Source organism: Mixophyes fleayi, chromosome 5 (genome assembly GCF_038048845.1).
Source record: "Mixophyes fleayi isolate aMixFle1 chromosome 5, aMixFle1.hap1, whole genome shotgun sequence".
NCBI classification, from domain to species: domain Eukaryota; kingdom Metazoa; phylum Chordata; class Amphibia; order Anura; family Limnodynastidae; genus Mixophyes; species Mixophyes fleayi.
In genome coordinates this window covers 139557458-139580092 of record NC_134406.1, presented here as the reverse complement: position 1 = coordinate 139580092, position 22635 = coordinate 139557458, and the positions used below count along the sequence as shown (strand labels likewise).

General features: G+C 40.8%; 1 protein-coding gene across 1 annotated transcript in view; it reads right to left on the bottom strand.

Moving 5' to 3' along the window:
• The window catches only part of LOC142158677 (dynein axonemal heavy chain 5-like), a 363541-nt gene that overhangs the window by 179488 nt on the left and 161418 nt on the right, over positions 1 to 22635 (bottom strand). The window contains exons 51-54 of the mRNA XM_075212884.1: positions 12246 to 12452; positions 6789 to 7118; positions 5870 to 6076; positions 4436 to 4678 (exon numbers count right to left, since the gene is read on the bottom strand). Of these exons, the coding sequence (XP_075068985.1) occupies positions 4436 to 4678; positions 5870 to 6076; positions 6789 to 7118; positions 12246 to 12452 (987 nt within the window). The remainder of the gene's footprint in view (positions 1 to 4435; positions 4679 to 5869; positions 6077 to 6788; positions 7119 to 12245; positions 12453 to 22635) is intronic.

The following is a 22635-nucleotide window of genomic DNA, read 5'->3' as shown; positions in this document are numbered from 1 at the left end:
ACAGGCAGCATAACAAGAGATCTCACTGCTGGGTCTGATTCACCCACTATTACTACATCCCCGTTGTACTCAGATAACAGGACTGTTAGATGACTGTGGGAGGAGAAGTGGCAGTGTCACTGTGATGTGCGGCGGCACCTACAACTGTCAGTTTGTTATGTGCCTGCTGTGGTGCCACCCAGAGGATCTGTCTGCTGCACACTGTTGTCAGTGTAAATAAAGTTACTGCAGTGCCACTCCGCCCCCTCCCCATCATTCCTTTCTGTGAAGCTCCCATACAGCCTGCCTCTGAGAAGAAGGTAAGATCCGTGACTGTGAGGAGCGGTTTTGTGTCACCATTGACACTTGGTGAGCCAGAGTTTGAGTTCCCTGCAGATCCTGCTGTGCTGACCAGCCAAGAGAAAAACAATAGGTAAGTAAAATAAATCAAATATTCATTAAAACGTTTTTTTTAAAAATTAGGAGAGTGACGGCTACACTCATTCAGCTCAGATCTCGACATACCTAAAGGAGGTAGGTTTTCCTACTCTTTCAAGGGTGTACAGTGACATGCTGGAACAGCCCTTCACTAAGGGGGAGCTGAGGGAGGCAATTAAATCTACACCTGGGGGCAAGAGTCCGGGCCCTGATGGCTTTACCATTGCTTACTACAAGACTTTTAAAGACAAGTTGATACCAATGATGGTGTCGGCATTTAATGCAATTTCCAGAGATGCTTTTTTCTCCTCCCAGAGTCTGGAAGCACACATAACTGTGATCCCTAAGGAAGAAAAGGACCCCTCTCAATGCGCAAGCTATACCCCTATCTCTTTGCTTAATGTGGATCTTAAGCTGTACGCGAAACTTATTGCAAATAGATTAAAAATACTACTCCCAGAGACTGTTCACTCAGATCAAGTGGGTTTTGTCCCAGGTCGTGAGGCACGAGACAACACCACCAAGGTGATAGATCTGGTTCATCTGGCCTTTCGTTCAGTAACACCGTCAATGCTTTTGTCCACTGATGCAGAGAAGGCTTTTGATCGCGTAAGTTGGCCTTTCATGAGAGGGATCCTTGAGCACCTGGGACTAGGTCCGGTTGGTTTGCACAGAATCCTGGCACTGTATCGACAACCTACGGCTCGGATTAAAATAAACTGAGATTTGTCCGAGCCAGTCGTGATGAACAATGGCACCAGACAGGGCTGCCCGCTCTCTCCACTTATTTTTGTGTTGTGTATGGAGGCGTTGGCAAGAGCTATCAGGGCCAACCCAAATATCTCCGGTCTACAGGTTGGAGACAAAGAACATAAACTTGCGGTATTTGCAGACGATCTTCTAGCCATTATCTCCAATCCAGTTGTCTCTTTACCCAATTTGGTTAGTGAGTTTCAAAAGTTTGGCGTGTTATCTAATTTTAAAATCAACTATAGTAAATCTGTGGCTTTGAACATTAAGACCCCAGCCACAGTGGTAGAGGGGCTGAAACTCGACTTCCCCTTCATATGGCACCCATCTCAATTAAAATATCTAGGGGTGATAATTCCTAGTGACCTCACATGCCTTTATGACCTCAATTTCAGACCACTTTTGGGCAGGATTCGAGCAGACTTAAGGGAGTGGCAGAGTAAGAACTTTACTTGGATGGGTCGGGTCAATATAATCAAAATGAATGTCCTTCCCCGTCTCTTATATCTTCTACAGACCTTACCAATTCATGTTCCGAACTCTTGGTTTCAGGGCATCCAACGAACGGTGCGCGATTTTGTATGGTGTGGGAGACGCCCTAGATTTAAGCATGAGATACTATTTAGACGTAGAAACATGGGGGGCTTGCAACTCCCGCACTTCTCTTCTTACTACGATGCAGCAGTATTGGTCAGAATAATGGAGATGTCTGGTCAGGTTGGGTCGAAACAATGGGTGGAAATCGAGTCATCTTCTCTGGAATCCCCTGCTGCCACATTGCTTTGGCTATCCAGTATTCCTAAGATTACTCATCCTACTTTAGGCCCCACATTAGCGAAATGGGCTAGGCTTAGATCTCTCTCCTGTATCTCCTCTCAAATCTCTCCACTAACTCCATTATGTAATAACCCAATGTTCCCTCCAGGGACTACCCCGTTAGCTTTTAAACAGTGGTCTCAGGCAGGGATCCAGCGTGTCGGCCAGTTGGTGAATGCTACGGGGGTTCTCTCCTTTACAGAGATCCATTCCAAATGGGAGTTGCTCAATGCAGAGATCTGGAGATACTTACAGATTAAGCACCTTCTGTCACAGGGCCTCCCAAAACAACACACTTCTAGGAGTCTAATGGTTTTTGAATCTCTGTGTTTCAGGTCACCCTGCCCTGCACATTCCCTCTCAACTATATATAAGCTTTTGGTAGAACATCTATTCGTGTCCCCTCTGAAATTTAAAACAGAGTGGGAGAGAGATCTAGGAGTTGAGCTACAAGAGGCCGATTGGTCCAAGATTTTTCGGGCATCTCACGCATGTTCTCCCAATGTTTCAATTCTAGAAACTCACTATAAGGTAATTACCAGGTGGTACAGATGCCCTGCTCATCTGGTGAGGGCCTTTCATGGGGTGCCCGACACTTGTTGGAGATGCAACCGGGGTGTTGGTTCTCTTCTGCATATCTGGTGGGATTGCCCCATGTTGCAAACGTTTTGGTCCCGGGTGGTAAGCATCACGCGGAAGCTGCTAGGTAAAGACATACCCAACACTTCGGTGTCCTGGCTGTTAAATAAAGTTGATATGCCCCTATCACTTTTTAAAAAATCTCTCTTGAAATTTATTATCTCAGCAGCAAAGGCAGTAATTCCAGTGAAATGGAGATCCACCATGCCTCCGAGTATTCGGGACTGGTCTAATAGATTGGAACACTATAGGGTCATGGATGAGATGCAACTGTCAACCACAGACTCGTTTGAAATGTATTATGCTATCTGGGGCCCATGGCTATACCTTTTAGACTCTCCTGAGTCCCCGATCTCAAATTTGACTGAGTGTTTTTGTTCCCACTTTTGCATACGAAGATTGGCTTGGTTGGGTGGTCCATCTAGATTTGTGTTGTACCAGGCAGATTCACAACCTACTAGGCTAACAGAGCTTTAAAGTAAATTGAAGTTTTAAGTGAGGATTTTTGCTACACCCCCTTCCCCAAATGTGGTTTCCTCTTCCCTTCTTTCCCTTTGTCTTTGTCTGTATGTTATTCGTAATATTGTTACTAGTAGATTTGTGTATGGTATGGCATATCTCTTTTACAGGTCTTTGAGTACATTTTTGGACTGGAGCCAGGATGTCATTCTTTCTGTATCAACAGCCTACCATGCAAATTTGTTGATTGTGCACATATAACCTGTCTGTGTTTACAAAAACCCCAAAAAATTTAATTTAAAAAAAAAATAAAAAAATTAGGAGAGTAGTTGGGTGGCAAAAAATTTAATGTAAAATAATTAGTTGGTACTGGATTTCTCTGTTTATTTTGTATTTATGTAGTCTCTAAAAAAGTAAAATTAGGTAATTTTTATATTCACAAGCTATGATTTCTATTGTAGTCGCATAGTTCATTCATTTATACTGTTGTACAAAAATACAGGTGTAGGCAAGGGCATACATATATATATATATATATATATATATATATATATATATATATATATACACACATGCATACATACATACATACATACACACACACGCACACACATACCTTTTTTATTCCTTGCAGTGAAATAAATTTGTATAGGCTGTTTATATAAGGCTTCCAGCTGCCCAGCAATACACAAGAACTATGTGGCTATAAATGGAAGTCATATCTTAAATTATAATATATATTATTACATCAGCAAGTAATTTTAAATAATGTACTGCTGTTACTGCAGCAACTTGCCAATGGGCAGAAATGGAACCTGGACAGCGTTGAGAGCAGACATCATCAGACATCAGTGCGCCCGGACTGGTAAGAGTTGTTATTTTTATTTTACACTACACCTTGAACCAAATTAATCACTCATTGGTTGTGGGCTGGGGCGAATTGGCCATAGACCTTACTGGGAATTTTCCTGATAGGCCTGTTGTCTAATGAGGCCACTTGATTTGGTTTTGTCCTTTTTTTTTTTTGGTTTGTGCATCGGTCTGGTTTTGTTTTTGTTTGTTTTTTTTAAAACCAATGATGTATTTTTATATGGTGGGCCGAGAGCTGCTCTGCAGCCCAGAATCATCTGCGCAGACCCTGGACTAAAGGTAGGCGGCCCCTACAACTGCCAGGCTGTCTCTTATTGCAGGCCAGCGGAGCTCTTGCAATGAGCCTCGCAGGGGGGTATTAGTGGTAGTGGGGGGGGGGGTTTGGCTGAATAGCACTTAATAAGCTCTACTTGTTTTACTGTGGCGATTTATTTGTGAAGTACGTTATATGTATTGTTTTCAAAAACACAAATGATCTAATTACCTTGAAAAAAACTAAATCCATCCTAGCTCCTCTGACTGCTTCATTATACTGCTGCATGAAAAAGTCAAGCCTGTCGGAGAGCTTTTCAAATGAAGGGATAGGTTCATAGATTTTAGGGGCTTCCAAATCAGTATCGTCTGGTTCATCTCCAGTAGCTTCTGGAGCATCTTGTAAGAAGTCCACAAAGTATGATTCTTTTGTAATGCTCTGAAGCAATTCTTGACCATGATCTTCTGCTGTAATCTGTAGGATGAATACATGCTTAATGTCATACTATTTAAAACACACATAAGCATTATAAACACAAAGCACATATAAGCAAAAATATATTTAACTGTATAGTCTCTTAAAATGCCAATTCATTCTTCTATATAGGGCTAGAAAAACAAGGTAAAACTAATCTTGAATAAAATGGCAGTTAGGGATTGTTCAGACCAGCGTTTTTGCAAAATTTGATCATGCATCCTTCCAACGCAAAATAAACAAAGAGTTCTGAATTGGATACATTGATCACTTTGTCAGCCAATGTATTCTGTGGATCAGAGCAAACCATGGGTAAATCATATAACCTAGTGTCAGTATAGCCTGGAGATTATACTGCTGTCCTTGTGATGGACAGTGTAATCCACGGGAAAGGGCAAAATGCAATACAGCTTATAGCAAAAAGGGGTTAATTTTAGTGACTTCAGATGGACATTGCTAACATTCTAGAAAACGAAGGCAATCATCAGCTGTTCATACAATATATGGCTCAATTTTGCCATTTAAAATGATTGGTTAGCACATGTTTTTGAGGTGAGCTGTAGAATGTGGTTTAAATGAAATTTATGCTAATAGGTTAGTTAAGAGAATTTTTTACTGTTACACTGCTGTTATTTGACCATCTCACACATGTGAAATGTCTACATTTATTATATAAACAAAGGGAGCATTTCCCACCAGAAAGCTTCACTGGGTGCTGGAAAAGAGCAGTACCTGGCTATGTTATTGGTTACTCCAACTGCAGGATTTCATGCTGAAATGGGGGCTTCCCTGTTGCTAAGAATGCTTACTGAGACTTATGAATGCTTATTTCTTATAACCGAAGCGAAGTAAATAATTTGCTTTATTTATCTTTGGTGTTAATTCTTTACATAACTTACTGGCATGTGATTTTGCAACCTAATCATCATGGTCTAAGCAGCAGTCCATGTGTAAAAAAGATATACAGGTGTGCATCAATAATTGTGATGTCTGCAAAGCTTTCAGAGGTTTTTTTTACAAGTGTGGAATTCTATGTGGAACAAAACGTGAGTAAATTCTTCCAAAAACATTTCTAAAGCTTGTAGCCCAAGAGAAATATTATGTTATGGGCAAGTTCAGAACCTTATGTTACAAAGAAAGTAATAACAACAAAATTATTGCTTCAAAACTATGTAAATCAAAATCAATTACCTTGTGCATGGAGTTCTCGAACCAGTCCTTGTCTTTCTGGTCAACAAACCTGTCTGCAATCACACGTGTACACTCATGTTGGAAGAGCGCTACTAAGATGTCAGAGCTCTGACAGATGTTAGATGTAACCGTGAGGATCCCTTGCCAAATACGACTCAAATCCCGCAAGTTAAAGATGTAATGAAATTTGGCTGGGGTAGGTAGCATCTGCAGAATAAAATTAGATAAACTCTTATAAGTGACATTATCCATAATTATCAATAAGTGCTGCAAGGAGACATCAATCTATCTATTTAGGAGCACCTTCACTCTTGTTGCAGAGCCTGCCAAAAAGTGTAGACACTTTTTTATAAACTGTACTGTGTTTGGAGCTACAGAACATGAGGAGGATAATGTTGGCATGTGTGGTTAGATATGTTAAAAAATGTATTTGCTATTTATCGTCTAGTATTCATACTATGAGTTATAGTACAAGTCAGTTAACTGTATCTCTATATCATAGTGTGACTGGTCTATCACTTCCAACGGTTGTCCCTACCTCTTACATTAACCAATTTGCCTTGGAGGAGTGAGGTTTAGTTTCATTGGTCAGAGATCATCACCGTAATGAAAACACACATTTAATTAGTAAAACAATTAGACTAAGCTCCTTACTGCCTGTAGTGTACTGGCAAGTTCAAATCATTAGTAGTAGCCCTGAATTACTAACATTACTACAACTTTATTTCTTGTTCCCTCTAACAGACAACAGAAAAAGAAAAATAACAAAAAAAATAATCATTTTTATGTAGCAAGTTTAGGAAAATGTAGTCATCATAATGAAATGTATGCCATTTAGCCAAATTAAATATTAACCTAAGAAAAAAAAACACATTCCTCTATCTAGCACACACTGCACATGTAACATAGGCGTGATTACCTTAACTTTGGTTGCTTGCCACACTTTACGAGTGGTAGGTACCAATGAAGAAGCCAGCTTGCACACTTCTAGAGGGAAACCCCTCTGCTCACAGAAATAGCCTTCAGCCACTGTCCGGAATATCTTGTCAATAGAGGAGTTTGATGGCAGTGTGCAATTAAACACTGTAAACTGGCGTTTCAAGCGTTGTGGGATGTCATTTCGTCCGCCACCAGGGTGAATCATGGCCGCCACAAACTGGATGTCAACAATGCTGGTGAATTCACCGGGCTTTTCCAGGTTGTAGAAACCTTTTTGTTCCATGAGTTGCCTTACAATTTCATTGGTGATCTGTTAGTCACATACAAAAATTAGAAGAACCATCAATCAGATACCTCGATTTACATAAAGTTTTAGAACAAATATATGATTGAAATTATAATATGCAATATGTTACAATCAGCATATGACTATGTAGGTAAATAAACAAACAGCATCTATTAGAAAAGAAAAGAAAAGACACAGATATTGGCCCTATTTTAAAATAAGGAGAGAAAGGAGAAACTACAAAGAAAGAAGTTAGACAAAAGAAAGTGAAAAGGGGTGCGGTGTGGCAATCCGCCCAAAGGTAAAAGGAAACAAGCAGTGGGGTAGAATATTGAAAAGAGGGGAGAGATGAGAGGGATGAGGTAGAGGGTAAAGGGAAACTATTTTGTTTTTTTACTTAGATTATTGCCATAAAAATTACAACAGAGAGCATTTGTCTAAGTATCCATACCACCTAGACAGATATGCCAAAAGTTATTTCACAACCTATCTGTCAAACAGTGTGAGTTTTCAACAGGCGATTTCAAGCCATAATCCTATTTTAAGTTTCAGAAGTTTTATGCTGCAGAACCCAGCATAAAAAATGTAATCAGGCAAAATTATTATTAGTTCACTTACCCTTTAAAGGCTCAATCATATCTAAACACTTTTTAATGTGCTTTTCATGCTTTAGAAAAGCACATTCTTCATGAAAAGAACTTTAAAAATATAACACATTCATTTTTATTGCATAGTCCACACTACTGTGCTTTTTAATCTAAAGGGGACTTGTAAACAGGCTTTCAGCCCCTCACTGGAGCTGTATTTGTTCAAAGAAACTTTAAAAAGGGATCACAGATCCTTATGTTGCGAGCAAACACAATTCACATGCCCACTCAGTGCAACGCAGGGTGAATGCTCGATGGAGCATAGATGCAATTTGCTGTATTTTATTCCCCATATATGTCCTAGTTTAACACTGCCACCTGTGCTTGTCAATGATACTTACAATCACAGTAGGGATCCATGATTAATTTTCAAAAATTATATTCTATACTCAAGTTGAACAGAATGCAGCTTAAGCAGAGGAACAACACTCATGTGCACGCACCCTAAAGCTTCTTTGAAGATTTGAGAACACAGCATATTCTGTTTTTAAGGCATTAGAGCCATTATTTCTATTATTTAGTTGAAAGGAGTCCTTCTTGGCGCATGTAAAGCACAAGAAAAGCATACAATTTGTCATGAGCTATGGATGTTTCGTTTTTTAAACGGGCACATATTTTTTCTGTCATTATCAATTAGGCTGTATAGACACTGAATGATTTAGAAAATGTTCCACTGGCTAACACCATGGAAAGAGGATTACCTTCCTTGGACTTATTAACTATTAATCACTGTAGTTCTAAGCAGGAGAAGGCTGGGCCGGGGGGCATATACCCCCCAGGCCGTTTGGTCTGGTATCTCCTTTGGGCCGCCTGTTTGTATATGCGGTGCTGTCTGCATATACAGAATGCTATCCAGTGCACAGGCGGCGGCATCATATTTTACGCGATGCGGTCGCTTCACTCATTAATAAAATATTGTACTACAAGTTGCAGTACAATATTTTCTTAATGAATGATGCGGCCGCATCGAGTGACATGTGATGAGGCCGCCTGTGCACTGGATAGCATTCTGTATATGCGGACGGCACCGCATATACGGAATGGCAACAATACCGCTCCGTGGACAGTGCTACAGTGCTCCTCCCATAGCCTACAGAAGCCCTGTAGCAGCAAATCATGCCTCTCCTCCCCCCTAGTACAGCCTTCTAGATATGATTGGGCAGCCCCAATCATATTCATATACATGGGAGCCTCAATCTCTCTAGGAGGCTCCCATGAAGTAGGTAAAGATTAATTAATAAATATATAAATAAATATATATAAATAAATAGATAAATTAATATAGACATATATAAATAAAATAAATAAGTAAATAATATAAATAAAAAAATATAAATATATATCTTTATATCCTGGTGGCTTGCCCGCCAATAAAATGGGAGCTTTCAATACAGTAGGAGGCTCCCATTTAGGCACGACAGGACAAACACCCACCCCTGCAGCCATTATTGAAGACAAGAGCAAGGAAAGCAAAGCAAGAAGAGAGAAAAACAGAAAAAAAGAAATTACAATCACTTTTATTTAGGTAAGTGTATGTTCAGTTTTTAATATTAGCTTATTCATTTTTATTGTTAAAAAAATAGCATTTTTTTTGTGTATGTGCATGAATAGATAATCATACAAATAGTGTAGTGCTATTTGTATGATGATCTATTAAAAGTGCTTGATTACTAGGTTCCCCCAACAGGGGTTATTGCCAGGAAAAACCCTATTAGTATTGTGCAGAGCAAAACCAAGCCATTTTGCTGGCAAAAACATCATTTTTTCTTAAAGCAAAATGGCTTTTTGCACTTTGATAAATCTGCCCCTGGGTTCAGTACTGTAATGGAACATTATTATATAATCTATTGCTAAACCCCCCCTGCCCCCTCCAAGGATGAACAGGCAAAAGCATGTAAACATGCTAAACCCGTTGCAACAGCTGTATAGCCTATCAATGCCTCCTGGGTATAGCCAGACAGTGTAAATCCTCACTGGCGCCCTGCGGCTTAACGGTGAGTCCCAGTGACACTGGGTGTTCACATAATTATATATAAAAATATAGGATATATTTTTGTAAAAGGTTATTTATGCATATATATATTTTTGGTTACATTACTTATTTGAATTATTTCTAATTTATAATAATAAAGAACCGCTGATTAAGTAACACTAAAATAGCAACTTTTTATCTTATGAAATATATATTGTACCGAAAAACACCCTTTTTAGGCTGGGCCGCTACTTATGGGCCATTGCTGTGTGCTTGCCCCACGGGCTAAAGTCTGCCAGCCAGTCCCTGGTTCTCAGTTTTCATAGCCTCACAAACCTATTATTATTAGATGTAAGTAATTATCTGCACATAGATGAGGATAAGGTTAACAAAATATCATTAATTCTGTTAAACATCTCTAAGTTCATTTAGACATCTAAAGGCAGATATTAAGCCCTGTTCATTTCTGATGTGGACATATTTCATTTGCAACTAGTGCAATTTATATTGTTCTTCCAGGAGTACCAGAGATGCAGAACAAGTACAAAAACGAGTACACAAGACAGTGAACGGAATAGTTACAAGACCTTCAACGAACAATAAATAAGCTCCCAATTGTTTAAATGTGGTAAATGGCTAAATAATTTCAAACCTACTAGACTATTTTGCTATAATCAGCAGAGACCGACTAATAACATGATTAAGTAGTAAAAGGAAGTTATTTCTAGATAAGAGTAGACTTTAGATTACCAAAAAAAGCAAACACCATTTTTTTACATAAATTTTGTTCATCCCATTTAGCAGAAATAACTCCTTTAATCTAGTTGCAAGAATTCTGACACAGCCAATGAAAACTGAAAACATATAAACCATACTTACCAACTTTCTGTTGTTCAAATCCGGGAGCCTGCGGAGGAGGAGGGCGTAACGGGGGCGGGGCACCAAAATGGCGTCAAACGCCGTGATTCACCGGGAATCGCGGCGTTTGGGACTTAATTCTGGGCAGAATTATCCAGATGCGGGAGATTACCACACTCGCCCGGGAGTCCGGGAGACTCTCGCAAAATGCGGGAGAGTTGGCAAGTATGATATAAACATGAAATCCTTATGCAATATTTGTCTCATATGTAAACTTCATGGTGTAGATTCATCCTTCTAAAAAGGAAAAATGAAGGTTTTGCACATAGCAACTAGTCAGGTTATAGCTATCATTTATCTAGCAAATTCTAGAAAATGATAGCTAGAATCTGATCGGTTGCTATGAGTAAAACCTAATATTAAATAAATTAATATTCTCAGGCTTAGATTGAGATATTTCAACCTTATAAACTAAAGAATTTGAAAACAAATTTCAAATAAAATATATGCTTTATTGTTTTCAATAAAATGTGTTTATTCCTTGATGTTTTAAGAGTGTCCACATCAAATTTAAATTGGGATCTCAATCTTTTTAGTCATTTCTCTTTATTGTAACATTCAAAAAAAATCATATATGTGTCTATAATATACTTAATGTACTTTGTCTTAGTAGGTGGATGGTGTACAAACTTTGTTTGACTGTGTACCACTTATCAGAATGTTAAATTAATGATAAGTGGAGCAAAGTTAGAAAAGAAGGTATTGGATAACAGATAATATAATATAACCTTAATGATTATAACAGGGGCAGAACAGTGCATTGCCGGGCCTCATAGCTAAATTTGGATAAGGGCCTGGAGATGCGCTGTAGCCTGCTGAGCCCCCCACTCTTCTTGGAAAAGATTAGAGTGGGGGCCCCTTCTGAGCATGTGTGTTCTGGTGGATGTGCCAATCAGAAGAATACTCTGTTCAGACTCTAGTGAGGCAGTGACCATAAAAGGTTAACTTCCACAAAATAGTCATGTCAAATTAAAGCCTTTTAAAACAACAAAATGTGTTACTTATTTTTTTAAAAAAATTGGGTTTGTACATTCATGCACGCCCAAAAAATTGATCTCTGAACATGTGAAACCCTTTTAAATATAAAACAACATGAGAAAAACTCATTCATATTTCAAGATTTGTAGTCAAATTTAATGGCTACTCAGTACTTACTACATATACTTAGTGAAATAAAAATTGGCAAACCTAAGGTAAAAAAAGCAATGGAAAAGTGGATCAGTTAATGTGGAATCAACCATATCACTGAACTAAAACACCTTATTTATATGCTATACATATCTAAATATGTTCTGCCTTCACTGATGCCAGCACAAATGCCATAAGACTTTTTTAACTATTATTTTCAACTCCACTTTCATTGCATCAGTTAATATTATCCTTTAAAGTTGTGGTTTAATAAAAATTTCCCTCTTTTGTAAACAGAGCTGGATATTTAAAAAGACATAAAATAGTATAGCTGATGCAAACATCAAAGGAAGGTGGAAAATCAGGCACTAAAAATCGAGTTGGATGTCTTTACATTGTAACCAAAATGTCCACCTATATCTATCACCCCTTCATATTTAATATAAAAATTATCTTTTGCTCTCAAGTGAATGCACAGTTAGTTACCTGATCACCCCATTCATTAATCACAGGCATATTGATATCATCAATAAAAACAGTCATTTTCTTTCCAGCCGGGGGACCATATGTGGTCCCCATCCTTTTATCAATGTAACTTTCAATGCTTCTCTGGAACATATTGGGAAGGGTTGCAGAAGAGAAGTTCAACGACTTGGTGACGTGATATTCTGGATCATATTTGCTTGTGTAGCCCTGAAAGAGAGCACAAATTCATTTTATAAGTCACAAACATTCAAGTGTTTAGTTTATCTGTACAATGAAAATCAGCCAACATTTTGTGGTTCATTGGCATACTGATTGCCTCAGCTTCTTATAAAGACATTTAAATCCTGAAAGTTCCACAGCTGAGACTTAATAATGTCATCCACTTATTAAGTGTTGGGATAGCCTCCAGCAAAGACAGAAATGGCAGCTGGCCTTTGCAACAGAAACAGGTTTAGTAAATTGGAGCCTATTTCTCCTGATATACAGATTTGTGCCTTGTGGCTTTTAGATATATTTATGGATTATCAGAAACTGCTTCCAAAAGTGCTTTATGTGCCAGACTCAAACAACAGTAGTTTGCATTAAGTGAAACTTTTCATGTATGCTGCTACTTAAATACCTAAATGGGAGCAGTATGACTAAACCTTTCATAAATTGATATGAGCTTAGTAGATTTAACAAAAACAAGCTTGCCTCCTAACTTTCATTGATTTATTATGTCATATATAAGGGATTTGGTTGGGTATTTAAAGTACTGCTCTGTACCCGTGTTTATAAATGCAGTAATAATGATGTTTGTTCAATTTTCATCGCTATTGTGAAGTAATTTAGAATACGGTAGTTTATAAATTAGTATGATTTTGATAATGATGATAATAATAAACCTAGAAAGCAAGACATACCATTTTGTATGAACTTGCCAAAAGAGATTAAAACACATCTAAGTAAAATAGAAATAAACATCACATTACACATCAATGCTTTAATTGTAAGTACCTGTTCCAGTTTACAACATTTAGTTCTTAAAGTATTGTTAAATAACATATTCTAAGAAACAGAAAAAACAAAATAAATGTTTTCATTTGAAACAGAAACTTCATAGATAATTTAATGAAACCAGTGCAAAGTAAACTACATAAAAGATTAGCCAAAGTATTAAAAAAGGGGTTATCTGTTGCATTAAATTACGACATTTGCATGTCAAGCAAACTTCAAGATACAAAGCAGCAGCAAATTCCGTTAAAGCGTACATAATGCTAATATCAGCATATTTGGGAATGAATTGCTATGCTGCTCAATCAAGGGTTGCCACCCAGCTTGTCAAGTGAGTTGAAAATATAATGTGCCCTTGTGGATTTGCCAGTACAGTGTGCAACTATTCATCTCTCTTTGATGTGCCAGAGAGCAGGAGATGAAAGAAACAACAAACTATTAAGTACTACTTTACTTCTGCTAGTTCTACTAGTTTTTGGCTTATTATTCATAATATAATTTAAATGGTACATAGAACAAATAAAAAGTGTTGAGTGCTGGTAATTTGGCATCTTTATTTATTTTTATATTTACTCTATATTAGAGTGAATTTATTAAGGAGCCAATGAAGCTGAAGGCACTGTCCACTACCACAAATGGGCCCCAACACATCTATCATCATCATCATCAGCTATTTACATAGCACCACTAATTCCACAGCACTGTACAGGGAACTCACTCACATTAGTCCCTGTCCCATTGGAGTTTACAGTCTAAATTCCTTAACATACAAGAAAATACAGTAACAAACTAACCTGCTCAAAAACATTAGGGTTGGCCAGCATTGTAGAGACATGAAATGTATTAAAGATTAGGAAGGAAATGTGATTATTAATTGGAACAGCTAAAACTATTTTTAGGATTACTTCTTACAAATTAGTGGCATGGGAAAGATGAAGAGAGTTCCCATAGGGAAAAACACACAGTTTCAAAAGACATGCAGCACAGGTATATAAATGACACATAGTCTAAGAGGTGTAGAGTGGACTGGAGGTGTCTCATGGATAAAGCTATAATTATGATACAGAGAACCTCTAGTGACTCAGACAGGTTCTTCAGTCTACACAAGGAGAGGTATGGGCGGTTAGTGAGGTAGCTGAGCAGTTTTGTGTTTATTCCCAAACGCCTTTTTAACACATTTAAATCTCGTCTAACCCTCCAACCCCAAACCCTCCGACTACCATCAGTGCCCAAGATATTGCTTCCTACTTCAAGGACAAGAGTCATAATATCCTACTTGAAATGGTATCATCTTCCTCGACAAACAACCAGCTTAATTCCTTCCCAGCACCCTCTGACAATATCTTCATTTGATCCCACAAATGAAGATGAAGTATCTTCTCTCTTCCTACTCTACTTACTGTCCTCTTGATTCTGTTTCCTCGGAAATCGGTAGGTCCCTCTCTCCCATGCTCATTCCACCTCTAGCTAAAATTTGTAATCTCTCTCTCTTTATTGGTAACTTTCCGGTATTATACAGGAATGCAATGATTACTGCTATTCTGAAAAAAACAAATTCTGATGCAAACTCCCTCTCAAATTACCATCCCATCTCCCAGCTCCCATGCCCGTCCAAGTTTTAGAGAAAACTGCCTACACTTGCCTCATGCTTTCTTTCTGCAAACAACTTACTGAATCCTCTTCAGTCAGGCTTTTGTTCTCAACACTCCGCAGAGACTGCGTTGACTAAAGTTTTCAATGATTTGATCACTGCTAAATCTTTGGGCCATTACTCATCATCATCACCATTTATATAGCGCCACTAATTCCGCAGCACTGTACAGAAAAGTCACTCACATCAGTCCCTGCCCCATTGGGGCTTACAGTTTAAATTCCCTAACACACACACACAGACAGACACACAGACTAGGGTCAGTTTCTTAGCAGCCAATTACTCGCTTCTAATTCTCCTGGATCTCTCTGCTATATGTTACACTGTTGATCACTCTCTTCTCATACAAACGTTACAACACCTAGGTCTTCAAGATACTGTCCTATCCTGGTTCACATCTTACCTAACCTAATCTGCTCTTCTCCATCTATACCATAATAAGCTTCTTTTGATTTCAGTATCACCTCTATGCGGATGATACACAAATTTATCTATCCTTGCTAAAGTAGTGAACTTGAACCCATGCAGTAATTGTACATACCACCCGGAACTACCCGGCTATCAAGATCACGCATATCTACATGTTTCAACATGCCAGATCAACTGCCTCCATCATGAATAAAGAAGAGATCTTGTGGTAAGTCAGTATATCAATTACTGCACCTCAAAGCACTCAAAGGTCCCTCGCAACTCAAAGTCAGATGCATCTTTTTCAAATACAGTTGGGAGAGACCGGGATAGTGCTACAAAATGTGGGGGTAAGTAGAGCAGCATTATCAATTATCTTGATTTATACACAAAAGTTCAACACAGGAGATGACCATGCTCTATAGAAAAACCAGAGGCTTTTACAGAAGAGAAAGAAACAAGAATATAACACTCCCCATGGACAGAACCGTGCACTGCAAGAATGAGTGGAATAAATATATGCTAGAAGAGGAAAACACCAAGATGGCACCATTTGCTCAAAGTCACACAAAGGCCATAGTGACAGGCAATGTAGCAGCTACCACACAAACCAAATTATATCATAAGTGCACACCTCTATGCTGCCTCGCCTGGGAAATAGGGAGGTCAGAGACATGGGTCTAACAGGGATGGGACTGTCTTACAATGTCATGTACATATACCAGAGAGTAGTACATAGAAATAGAAATAAATTGATTTAAATGTATCTATTATCCCTGAAATCTCACATCTGTGTTAGGCCCCATTACTGACTATTTGCCATTTTATCTTGGATGTCCACTCACCAACTCAATCTTTCAAAAACCTATTTAATAATATTCCCACCCTTCAACAGAAGTTACCTACCTGACATTTCTATTTCTGTTGACAACATGACAATAAATCCAACCCCACAAACTCGCTGCCTAGGTGTGATCCTTGACTCAGAACAATCCTTTGCTTCCCACATTAACTCTATATCTAAATCATGTTACATACATCTAAAAAACATTTCCAGACTCTGCACATATCTCACGCTAGACCCTACAAAAACTATAATTCATGCACTTATCACCCGCATTGACTATTGCAATTCCCTTCTTACTAGTCTTCCCCGAATCAGACTCTCACCCCTACAATCTATTTTGCATGCAAATAGATTCATTGTCCTTGCAAATCGTTCTTCGTCTGCTGAAACACTGTCAGTCTCTACACTGGTTGCCTGTTTCATCGAATCCAATATAAAATACTTCTACAAACGTACAAGGCCATCAACAAAACACCAACATACATATCCTCACTTCTCTCAAAATATCTTCCAACTCGACACCTCCGTTCTGCACTAGAACTTCATTTCTCATCCACACTGTGACTCACCGGACCGTGAGTGCCTCTGCGCTTGTGCGTGGTTCTCTAGCCTTCCTACCGCGCCTGTCCTGAGCCGCGGCCGTCCGCCATCTTGATGGACTGCGCATGCGCAGCATCCAAGAATTTATGACCTTTGCTTTTAATCTAATTGGTAGATCAGGCACCTCTCCCTATTTAAGGCACCTGTGCTCATTACATTGTTGCCTGATCTTGAGTCTCATTCCCTGTGAGTCTCTGAAGGTGTCTCCTGTGTCCTGCTAGTGTCTTCAGCTTCCTGCTGATTACCTGTTCTACTCATCGGTGGTTTCCATACCCGTTACTGATTCCTGTATCCTGTTCGTGGCCTCAGCTGGCTTCTGAATTACCTGCTCTGCTCATCAGCGGTTCTCATACCCGCTACAGACTCCTGTATCCTGCTCGTGTCCTCAGCTGGCTTCTGATTACCTGCTCTGCTCACCTTCGGTTCCCATACCCGCTACAGCCGTTCAGCGCCCCTGCTGTGCCTGCATATCCTTGTGGACAAACTTCTCTACTCACCAGCGGTATGCTTGCTTGTTATTGACTATCAACTGCTACCTTGCATATCCGCTTAGGACAAGCTTCTCTACTCAGCAGCGGTATCCATACCCGCTATAGACTATTTGTTGTTACGCTGCATATCTGTTTGGAACAAGCTTCTCTACTCAGCAGTAATATGCATACTTGTGATTGACTATCAGTTATTATCCCGCATATCTGCTCTGTGCAAGCCTCTCTACTCAGCAGCGGTATACATACCGTTATAGACTATTAGCTGTAAACGCTGCATATCTGTTTGGAAAAAGTTCCTCTGTGCTCTCAGTGTCTTCATACCGTTATTGACTCTTTGCATGCCTCCACTCATCCGCACCTGAACAACTCCTCACTTACTAGCAGTGGTACAAATTGCTATACGCAGACCACTGACTTCCCTGCTACCTACCTGCACCTGGACAAGTCTTCTCACCACAGCAGTGGTATAACTTGCTGTACGCAGACCACTGACTTCCCCGCTACCTACCTGCACCTGAACAAGTCTTCCCTTCACAGCAGTGGTACAACTTGCTATACGCAGACCATTGACTTCCCTGCTACCTACCTGCACCTGGACAAGTCTTCTCACCACAGCAGTGGTACAACTTGCTATCCGCAGACCACTGACTCACCTGTTACCTTCCTTCACCTGCTCACGTCCAACCTGGTCTCCATGGTTCAAACCTGCCTTTCCACTATAGATGCAAGTCGCTGACTCATCTACCAATATAGCTGCAAGTTGCTGACTCATTTACCAGTATAGCTGCAAGTCACGGACTATCATCAATTCCATTGGCATCCTCTTTCCATCTGCTGTTATATACGTTCCACTATTCACCCTGCTGCCAGAGGACTGCTGTGCAAACTCCGCCTCTCTGGTAAGCATAGTCAACTGGTGAAATCCTGGGCAAGACTCCTAGTGCCCGTGACACACACTCATTACTTGCTCCCATTACCGGTTACAGGCAGGACCGGATTAAGGGAGTGGAGGCTCCTGGGCTAAGAGTAACCCCCCCATGAGGCCCCTCCCCCGTGAGACCCCTCCAAAAGCCTACCTCTGTCTTTTCTTCACTGTTCTTCCATCACTCACTACCTGCTGTAGTCCTTCTGTGGCGCACATTAATCACCTTAGTGTAGAGATCTCGTGAGAGTGAGACTATGACTCATAGTCTCACTCTCACAAGATTTGCTCAGTAAGGAGATTATTGCGCGCCGCGGAAGGACTACAGTGCCTGCCATTCTACATGACGTCCATCTGACAGTGGGAGCCGCCGGCCGCGCTGCAGCGAAACAGCAAAAAATAAATAAATAAAAAACAGTTTCAAGGGCCCGCCAGGTGCCCGAAGCCCCTGGGCTGTAGCCAGTTAGACCTCAGGTTAAACCGACCCTGGTTACAGGACTTTTTTCGGGCTGCACCCGTTTTGTAGAATTTCCTCCCTCGCACAATAAGACCTTCCTCTAGTCTTCAACCTTCAAGAGTTCTCTGAAAACCCACCTATTCAGATAAGCTTATAACATTTCTCAACCACCATCTTAACCCGCCTAGTTTACCCTATTACCACCCTTTACACAGTTCACATAAGACAACAACTCTAACCAACATTGCTGCATGACTGGATTATACAGCTGAACTAGGCATTTTTTACTTTTGCAATCTGGCTGGACCTATATGCACCCACTGTCCTATAAGACTGTGAGCTTGCGAGCAGGGCCTTCTTACCTCTCTGTCTGTCTGTATTACCCAGTATTGTTTTATTACTGTGTTTGTTCCCATCTGTAAAGCTCTCCAAAATTTGATGGCACTATATAAATGTTGATGATGATGATGATGATGATGATGAATGTTGATGAAAGAATTATACCTTTATAATTGAAGCATATATGCAAATTATGCTGTTCAGTCCAACTCTGACTTTCCACTGCAGCTCTGATAAAAAGTAAAATTGGATTGAGCAATTCTTTTTCAGTCCTATTACGGACAGCATGACACATTTTTACACTGATATGAGGATATGATGCAGGACACAAACATTTAAGATGCAAAGCACAGCATATCCGTTATATTTTTCTGACTTCACTGGCCCTACAGAGAGTATAAATCCACACAGGACAGTTGAGTAAGACAGCAAGGTTGTCACTCTTACTTTGCTGCTTCAGAGTGCAGCAAGATAGAGAAGCACCTCCTTACATGGCAGCCTGCTACAAAGCGATAAGATACAGAGCATGATGGACATATTTTATCAAGGTGTTACAACTCTGTCTGTTGTTTGTACCTAGCAGCAGTGCCTCATACCACCAGAGGTGCTGCTGTTCTGTTCCTGAACTCTTCTACTTCCCTGAAGGAGTTAATCTCCTTGCATTATGCCTGATTAGAACTGCACCTGTTGCACTGCTTTAAGTACCTGCGTCTAGCTGTGCTCTGTGCAGTTCATCCGTTTGTTCCTGGCTGCTGCTAACCTGCTCCGGTGCTGTTTGGTATATACTTGCTGGACTGAACTTCTATGTATGACCCCTGCCTGTACCTTGGACCTTGCCTGCTTGCCTATGAACCCGAATCATTTGCCTGTACCTTGGACCACGCTGTTTTGCCTGTTGCCCTGACCTTTTGGACAGACTTCTGGACCTCGCTAATTTGCTTGATCGCTGCCTGGCTATTTGGATTTGTTTTTCTGATCACTGCTTGATCCCTGGACTCTGTCTGCTTTCCTGGACAGCCTTGTGCCTTCTGGACTGGGGTAAAACTTATAATACCTGTTCCTGCCATTTTTACTATACAGTCTTCATAGGACCCTGCTCTTATCAGTGGATTATTATTATTATTGATATTTATTTATAAGGCGCCACAAGGCATCCGCAGCGCCGTACAGAGATAAACAAAATCACAATACAATGGGAGACAGCACAGTACAGTAAACACAGCAACTCAGTTCGCTCAATGCACAGCTAGAGAGGGCGGGGAAGGGGGAGGGAGGATCCGCAAACGACGGGGCCCAAGAAGGAGGGCGCGGAAGACAGGGAGACCCCCAGGGGGGAGGAGGGAGCGAGAGTGGACGTGGGGTGGAGGACCCTCGAGGAGGAGGGCTAAGTAGCTGGAGAGCAGAGTTAGAAGTGGTGGAAACAGGAGGAGAGATGGCCCTGCTCAGAGGAGCGAACAATCTAAGGGATCTGAGTTATCTTTGTTTGTGTTTTTACCTGAATAAAAACACTTTGCTTTACACTTCTGTTGCTCTTCGTGAATGCACTGGCATTCATAACACAAGGACAAACACTTGAACTTTTTCGAGAAAATAAGTCAGCTCAGCAATGCATGGCCTTTCATATATGTTAATAGTAAATAATGGTGCTACTTGGTCTTACTCTGGGACCCATTCTCTACGTAATAATCCATACAATAGTAATATATCTAAGAGGCAAACTGGTTATATTTGGCACATAAACTGAAAAATCTCCAGCAATCTGGAAATAAAATGGGTATACAGAAAAAAGTCTGTTGAAAATTGGTTTAAGCTGGCAAAACCACAGAGAGTTGTTCAACAAGGAAATGCTTAAAAACAACTTTCCTTCCTGCTAATCACTCCTCCAAACTGGAAACACTTAAAGTAATGACAGTGATGGGTAGCTGTCAGGCGCCGTCCCCGCACTGTCAGGAAGTGCTGGGGATGGGCGCCTTCCTGCTCTGCCTCTTCACATCCCGTTGATAGGCAACGGGACGCGTCTATGCCCGGCTGGCGCATGCGCAGAACCATGGTGTCAGAATCACTAGGTGGAATTGATGATACCTGCCAGCAGTTGGCGCTACTGAGTACTGAGGCTCGGAGTCTAACACGCCCCTGGTTTTCACCAGGAACCCCCGCAAGGAGGTATGGGACTTCGCTGCAAGGGACGTGCAGGTCGCGGCCCTCAGTATCAGTCAGCTGGCGAGGTAACAATTGAGGCAGCGGTGATAGCCCACCAGGATGCAGGATGGAAGAGTAGTCAGCAAGCCGGGTCAAAACCAGAGGAACGGATATAGCCAGATCAGAAGCAGGAGAATCGTCAGGAAGCCGGGTCAATACCAGATATCACTCTAAGCCAGATTCAGGAACCAAAGGAGAAGTCAGGAACAAGCCGGGGTCAGAATCCAAATAGCAGCAACACAGGAACAAACGCTGGAGCAAGGCTGAAGACCAAATACTCTGGCACTAGACATGTGTCAGAGGCTGCCTTATATACCCTAAGATGCCTCCTGATAGGGTTAGGGAGATTTTGGCGGTAAGACATGCTGGCTGCAGACAGGTGAGCAGAGATAGCGTCCAGCTGCTAGGCAACAGAACGTGGTTGCTTGGAAGGTGCAGGCGTCCGTCTCCTGCACCAAGTGTCAGTGTGGAGACGGCGCCTGACACATGGTGTCCTCGCTGCTAGGCAATTGGACGCTCGGCTCTGCTTCCTGTCGGCGGTCAGCTGATTCTGACCGCCGACCCCGCTGCCACCAATGAGAAATCACCTCCATTATTTAAGGAAGGCTCTAAGTATCAAGTTCTCCCCTGTGCTCCAGATATATATATATATATATATCTTTCTGCTGGTCCTGACTATTTCTAGGTATTAATCTGGCTTGCCTGACCCTTCTTTGGAATTCCCTGCATACCTATTTTGATCTTCTGGTTTGACCTTGGCTACCCTGACTTCGACTTTGCCTGCTCCCTTGTCTATTTTCCTGCACGGTGTCGACCCATATTGTACAACTTCTCCTACCTATCTTGGGAGGACCGCAACCTGTGTACCTCTGCCGCAAAATCCAAGCCTCCTTGTGGGTGAAAACCAGGGGCACGTTTAGACTCTGCACTTCCCGGTGTAACGGTGCCAATACCAGAAGGTGGATCCACTCTCACAGTCAGCCTGTCAGTAGCTGGAGGTGATACCACTGGTGCATAAAACATGGGAAGACTTTGACACTGGTTTTTGTAGGGAACAGTGAAAGAAGTGAGAGCACTGGCCTTTGTACTGCACAGGAGCAGGGCAGCAGCATTGAGGTTGTTCACTATGTTTTCAATGACTATGGTGTTAACTAGAAGCTAGGAACACAACCGCTCAAGGCAAACTGCATTAGCAGCATGGGTCATATTAGGACAGAACTGTGGTACTGGTGGAGTACTAAAGCCATTGTCTAGATTCCCCACAAGCAATTATGTTGCTTTCTTACAAGCAATTGTCTTTCGGAGCAATTTGCATGTACATAACATGGAGTAGGTTGCTTTGGTATGGTTTATAGATAAAAGACCATACGGAAAGAGAATGGAGTCAAACACAACTCACTACAGTTTAAACAGTCCTATTGAATACATACAGTAATCGAACATTAACATAAATTACATACAGGGGCCACAACCTTGAAAGATA